The sequence below is a fragment of the Chanos chanos genome, chromosome 14, assembly GCF_902362185.1.
Source record: "Chanos chanos chromosome 14, fChaCha1.1, whole genome shotgun sequence".
NCBI lineage: Eukaryota > Metazoa > Chordata > Actinopteri > Gonorynchiformes > Chanidae > Chanos > Chanos chanos.
In genome coordinates, this window is record NC_044508.1 from 12377634 (window position 1) to 12384558 (window position 6925).

The 6925-nt window shown below is 39.1% G+C and overlaps 1 protein-coding gene across 1 annotated transcript; it reads left to right on the top strand.

Annotated features, from left to right (window-relative positions):
* Positions 1 to 1375: 1375 nt before the first annotated feature.
* Positions 1376 to 6275, top strand: znf326 (zinc finger protein 326). The gene is made up of 9 exons (XM_030791073.1): positions 1376 to 1458; positions 2226 to 2580; positions 2919 to 3084; positions 3996 to 4080; positions 4623 to 4770; positions 4900 to 4993; positions 5284 to 5414; positions 5880 to 5975; positions 6144 to 6275. Exons 1-9 carry the CDS (start codon positions 1376 to 1378, stop codon positions 6273 to 6275), a joined length of 1290 nt encoding a protein of 429 aa, XP_030646933.1.
* Positions 6276 to 6925: the final 650 nt, after the last annotated feature.

A 6925-nucleotide genomic window follows, 5' to 3' on the forward strand; every position in this document is an offset into this window, starting at 1 on the left:
CAGTCTGGAGGATGCAGTTCCCATCCTATAGTTAACTGTATGAACACGAGAGCACAGATCAAGAGCAAGATAGTGTGGATTACAGTAATGTAAGTAGGTTAACATGTATCAGTCTAATTTTGTGATCACTTTATTTTGTTTCTAAATTCTGTATTTCTGGCAAAAAGTTTTGTTTTGCATAATAAAAAACAGTGGGGAAAAACAAAGTTTGCTGGCTTTTGCGATTTTATGTACTTAAAATAATTGTATACCGATGCTTAGGACATTTACTCAGAATTTCGCGAAGTAGTTTTCATACATAATAGTTGTCATACACACATTGAAAACATATGGACAATCGCTTCTTCTCTCTCTTAGGTAGTGTGCTAAACCGATTGCTATTATGCTAACACATGATTTGATCTCCAGTTGTTTAGGTGCTTTTGCGCCCTCTATAGCAGTTCGTTGAGTATTACAGATGATGCGAAACCCTTTACCGTTTGTGCTGTCTTTGATGAAACGGGAGCGATCCAGTAAATCATATCAATATTTATTTGGGCTCAGTGCGTTTGTATGACTGAATAAGGTGTCAGATGTTTGCATTCACTGCATAAATTGCTGCCCAATAGGATCTGTCTAAAGGATTAAAGGAGCGAAAAATTTCTCTTCGATTCACTGCTGGTGTGATATGCAATTTTACGCGAGTAAAGTCGTATATCAATTGCGACAACTGCGGAACTAACGTATCACTTCTGGAATTGGAACACCCGGAACACTCAGTTTCAAGAACAGACATATGGGAACATGTTTTGAGTTACACTGCTCCAAATTGACGGCGTAAAGCAAATGGTGCTTAGTGCGTTTTGAAGGAAGCCGATTGGTTTAACAGGTAAGATTAACTGCTCCGTGTTTCACGACTGCTTGACCATACTACATCTTTTGACCTCAGATGTAAGTCATCACTAGTGTGGCTGTCTTTGTTATGAGTCATATTACTTTTTGGAGAGCTGAATAGAGGGCTGGTTTAAAAAAAAAAATAGAAGATGCGTTGTCTGTTTACTTATAACTGAGTGGCTGTTTTTGGCAGTTTGTAAATAAGCCAATTACATGCAGAGTTCTGGCCTTGTTGAGATAAGTATTGATATGAAAAGCGTATTGTCGAGGCCGTGCCGCTCGTTCAAATAGAATCGCTATTTTGGGATAAATAGTCGTTTCGTTATAAATAGTAGTGCATGTTTAAAGTAAGAGAGATCAAATGCTCTTTGCAAAAAATCTCTACAAGACTTTTTGCTGTTTTGATTTATCCCCCCACAGAGCACGGTAACCAATATTATACAGTACGATTCCACAGAGATTATCTGTTATTTATTGATGCATGATTTAGGACTTGAAGAAAATGATTCGTGGGGACACCGGAGGAAGGTTCACAGAACTTGCCCCAATATCGTTAGATGAACCTCTTTGTGATTCATTTGAAAGGTAAGGTTTTGTTTTTGGTATTTGTGCTTTAAAGCCAAAGCCTTGAATCAGTATTTTTCTTATGTTATGTCTATATTCAAACTGTCCCAAATCTGAAATGGTTACAAGAAACAAAAGAATCATTGGTCATCGCAAATTATTATTTTAATTTACCTGGATGTTGTTGTAATTTATGATTCTGTGTTAAAGCTACTCAGATGGAGATAAGATTGTGCTCTCCTCTGAAAATCCAGGTAACATGAACAATGTTCTCTGTGCTCATTTTTTCATAGTATCCTATTAATTAATGGATCTTGATCAAAGTCATTATTTCAGGCCAATTATTTGGAAAAAGCCACTGTGGAGGTTTAAACAGTATTTTATATTGCTGTGTGCAAATCTTGAGTAAACATATTCCTCCAGGGTTGACCTCACAAAAGTTTCTTTGAAGTATTGGATTTCAATTTGAGAGGTCTCTGTTTTTCTTCTCTCCTAGAGATAAACCTTGGCTACAGTCGACACAGATCGGGCTCACTTACATGCAGATCTTATAAGTCTTTTGAATCATTCAAGACAAAGTGTTCAGACAGGTAAGACGGTTCAGGTGAGCCGACAGCCCAGTTATGTTGATTTGTATTAGCTGTGCTGGCTATATGACAATAAGGATGTTTTGATGCGTAGTGCAATGGTAGAATCTATATGGACTTTCTTTTCACTTTGATAAGATTGATAATTATTGTAATTTTGGAGATTTCCTTTGTTTTACTTTGGTGTATTCATTCTTTTAGATATGGCACACGTGAACCTTACAACTCTGGCTTCTCAAAAGCGGAGTCCAATCCATTTAACAGTGGTTATGGTAATTATGAGGGAGGATATCATGATGACTTCACAACCACCTGGGCTGATGACGAGTCCTCAAGCTGGGACTCGTCCTATTATAGACCCGGCATGAGGTCGTCAGTTTCAGACAGCAGCAGAGGCAGCGTTTACTCCTCTTTCTCTGACCTCTCCACCACCACCTCTTCCTTTGCCACATCAGACCCAAAGCCTGCTCCTGTTGGCTCCCGTGGCCGTGTGATTCCCTCATATTTTCAGAACCACTATGGAGGCAGAGGCACTGAGTCGGCAGCGCCTGGTATGGTTAGAGGAAGAGGAAGAGGCAGAGGGGTGAATATGGAACCTTCTGGAATTCTTCAAACTACAGCTGACACAGATTGTTCACAGTGCGTAAATAAAACATACCAGACTCTACAAACTGGAAGACCACTGGACAGACCACAGGTAATCCTTCTGTAAGACCTCATGTCATTGGAAATTTATTGTAATATTTTGCTGTTATGTTTTTGTTGTAGCTAGAAAAAAAGAGTTTTTTTTGTGAAGGCCTTATTCATGCATAAGCAATATGTTTCAGATATATTCAGTCCTCTCTCTCACTCTCTCTCTCTTTTTTTAAATGTGTTCTTCTTTTTCTTTTCCAGTTTGGGAGACCTAGTCCTTTGGTGCACTTAGACTACCAGCACGCAAGCCCAAACTTTCCAGTCTTCCGAACGATGAAGAGAAAGATGATAGCACCAGTTCGTCCGACTATACTTGCGAAAAAACAAAGAACCATCAGAATGGGTCCAGATATTAGCATCGGTGTGGGTATGTATGCTGTAGAGGTAGAGTACCTCTAGGCAGAGCATATTGTAACACAGAGCTGTGTTTTACGGATATAAATTAACCACTCAATTTAAGATGCTATGTTTGTTTTTTTCTTTGAAATCAGTCTTTGTCATATTAAAATCATGATAATTGCTTATTGTTGACTATCATTTTTTCCCTTCAAACCTACAGGACGGAACACTAAAGAGGTGAGAGGCCCCGTTTGCTGTCTCTAGAAACAGTTGCACGTCATCAGTCAAAGCATGCATCAATCCACTGTATGTTAGTTCAGGAGGGTGTACCAGTCCTGCTCCCAGTGGCCGTGTCCTCTGCGTTAGCCCCAAGACTGTGACATAAGAGCGGGCACTTGGCCCTGATAATGTGTTACTGTCCCCGCTGCCCTGTCAGAGACTGCACCCATCCAGAAAATGACAGTTTAATGCAACACCAGTCAGGAAATGGTCGCAATGTGTTTGACACAACCTCACTCAATACGTTGAGTACAGTGTGTGCTTTAATGTATGAAACACATCTCAGAAGCTGAAAAAAAAAAATGCTAATTGCCCCTTCATACATGTGTATGTATGGTTTTTTTTCTCTAGAGCTGTTATGATTACGGAAATAAGAAGGATGTAGAAGCAGATGGTATGTTATATCCTGTCCTGTAGTGAAGATGTTTGTTTGTGTTTTGTCAACAATAAAATCATTATATTTATATCATTTTTGTTGGTACTTAGACTGTCCTTAACCTTAAAAAGTTACTCTCATCAGTTAACTGCATGCTCACATTTGTTACCGCTTTCTGTTCTCTGGATAGTTGCTCCTAATATTGTTCTGAAAATAGAGATGTCTGTTTTACTGAGTAATTGAACATTTCAAGAATTTCCTCAAATGGCCCAATTTCTTCACAGCAAAACAGAAGAAACTGGAGGCGAGGAGAGAGAAGCAGAGGCGAAGACGGGAGAAAAACAATGAGAAGTACGGAGATATGTACAGGTAAGGCACTGTAGGGGGGTTTTGAGGGCTGCACAGTTTTGTCAGAAAAACAGCACTGCAGATACCACTGACAGAATATGGCTTATGTCATCTGCTAGTCCCACGCAGCACAACACTGAATCCTTAGTACCTGCTTGACTCGACTGCTAATGCCTTTTAAAAATAACTCGCAGTGGTCGTAACGAGGAGTATGTTTTGCTGCAGAGTGGCGTTAAGCTCTTCGAAGTCCTCATTTGCAGTGTTTGGTTCAACGTGTGTGAATTTTGAGGTATATGATAGTTTACTCATGAATATATATTCAGGTGTTTTGCAAGCAGTCACAAAGTTAGAAGTTTGCAATCTACTTCTGTTGTTGAAATTACCAAAATGACACAGTTACTGAATTTGTTGGATATGTTAAGTGAGAGGACTTTGAATGTGTTCTGGGTTTTTTTTTTAAATTTTAAATGAAATAACTATGTGTAATTTTTACGTTACTTAACTGACGTTCCTTTTTTTTTTTGACCTATTTATGCTTTTCACTTTACTCATTTTGCTTGTAGACTGGCTTTCACATGTACATTTTGCAAATTTCGTACTTTTGAAGACAAAGATATTGAAAAACACTTTGGAAGCACATCTCACAAAGAAACGCTTGATCACATACGGAAGCAAGCCAAGTTTGATGACCGGATGATTAGCTTTTTACATGTAAGTCTTGTCTCACCCAGAAACCCCTCCCTTTTCTCTCTACTGCATTGTCTGTACTCTCTGTAATGATAACAAAGAGGTGACCTGTTTTGTTTTAATCCCAGTCTGTGCTGGTGTGTTTGCTTGTAGGATTCCATGGTTCACAAGTTTCGAAAAGCTATGTATCGTAAACAGCATGGACCTCCAGAACACCATATAGACGAAGGCCAGAAAGTTATGGAAGGTATGTGGTCTCTTAGGGCATTGTCTGAAGTGGTTGTAGGTGAACTTCTATTTGAAATACAAATTGAAGGATTGAAAGACATTGACTGAGAGCCGGAGAGTTCTCTCAGTTGGCTAACAGTGCCCTGTTTGGTGGCTGATTGACAGGCCCCGTAAAACCTTCAAATACACTGGACATACAGGAACAGAATTATGTGGGTCAGATCACAAATATTCCATGAAGCCAGAACAGCTTTGGGTTCGTGGTCTGCTTTTAATAAACTGCTTAAGCCTTATCGTTGTACTCTTTAGGGGTGACAGAGGATGACTACATGAGGAAGATGGAGGTTGTTCACTGTATGTCTTGTGACACACACATCCCAGCTATCTTTGGCCCTGTCCAACAGCACCTCAATTCAGAGACACATCTCAAGAACAAAGTGGTAATGCATTGTTGTTCTCTTTTATACTGTATCTGTAATGGTTTTCTATTCTATAACAGTGGCCTAGATTTGTATGCTGAATGGTGCTCTGTTCTGTAACAGTGATCTAGATTTGTATATTGAATGGTTCTCTATTCTGTAACAGTGGCCTAGATTTGTATGCTGAATGGTGCTCTGTTCTGTAACAGTGATCGAGATTTGTATATTGAATGGTTCTCTTTTCTGTTACCGTGGTCTAGGTTTAAGCTATGTGTTATGTTTTTGTCTTTCTTTTTGTACATTATCAGGGTTGCTTCAAGTGTGGGCAGTAAAAATGAAACAAAACATAATGAAATGCTAATTTAGATATATGTCCTAAAAGATGCCCATGTATTGAATTTAGTTTGAAAATGAACTGAGATTGCTTTTTGGTGGATGTTACATTTAGCGTATAGTGTTATGTGCTGTTTTGTCCCTCTTCTGAAGTTGTTCAAGGAGCAGATGAAGAGAGACAGTGTGCTGACAGCTAACAGCATCATAAACAGCCCAGATGTCAAAGCTCGCTATGAGAAATACATCAAGGTAAATAAAACTATGAGTAGCAGCTCAACTTTCTTGACTTATCAGTATTTACATGCATATGTGTTTGACGCGGTCTGCTTTACGTGAAGTTGACCTAATCAAGATAAGGTCAAATAAGGTGAGGACACGGTTTCTAACCTTAGTGTCTCGATCTTGTTCTTCATCTAGGGAGAAGACCCGTTTGCTAAAGAAGAGATGCTTACTCCAGCTCAGGAGTCAGAGGGAGCTATGGTAGAGACTGACAATGACCAAACAAAGAGTGAAAATTTTGAAGAACAACCAAGAGCAGATTTACCCTAGAGAGAAATATCGAGAGAGAAAAACAAATCTCCTCTCTTCCTCTCCAGTTACAGAGTGTCATGCATAGAAATGCTTAAGTCAACCTCCATGTGACGTGAAGAGCAGGACTGCAGTGCTTTAAGACTTTAGCCACTTTAAACTAAGCTATAGACATGTAGTCTACGTAGCGCAACACAATGCGTCTAGAGCTATGCCTGTAAAACCATAGAATTCAAAAGCACTTTAATGATCTGTGGCATGATGTAGCACAATGAATGCTTGTGTTACTCTGATCTCAACATAAAGGCACATGTTTTGCATTGGAATGACATGGTTCTCATCATCATAAAAATGTACTAATAATATTCCTGATGATTGTATGTATTTCCTGTAACTGTACTCCATGTTAAAATGCATTATATGTAAGACGGGGAAAATTCAGACTGCTCAGGCTGATTCAGTTCCCTCTTTTAATGGTTTGTAACAGGCCTGTATGCCTGTCCTCAGATGATGGTAAGACTATGTGCTTTAATTTCATTCTCACACTAAAACGCTGCTAACTATCCTTCAGTGTTGAAGAGATCAGACCAGTGACATGAAATAAATCTTTGAACATGTCATATTTACTTCACTTGTTCCTACATCAAACATTTAAGGACCCTATGCTGGTG

Excerpts from the sequence above, each read along its gene's own strand:
- znf326 (XM_030791073.1), top strand. The coding sequence starts at position 1,376 with ATGATTCGTGGGGACACCGGAGGAAGGTTCACAGAACTTGCCCCAATA. Across the intron at positions 2,581-2,918 it reads AGTCGGCAGCGCCTGGTATG|TTTGGGAGACCTAGTCCTTT; the intron begins GTTAGAGGAAGA and ends TTTCTTTTCCAG. Across the intron at positions 4,081-4,622 it reads AAGTACGGAGATATGTACAG|ACTGGCTTTCACATGTACAT; the intron begins GTAAGGCACTGT and ends TTTTGCTTGTAG.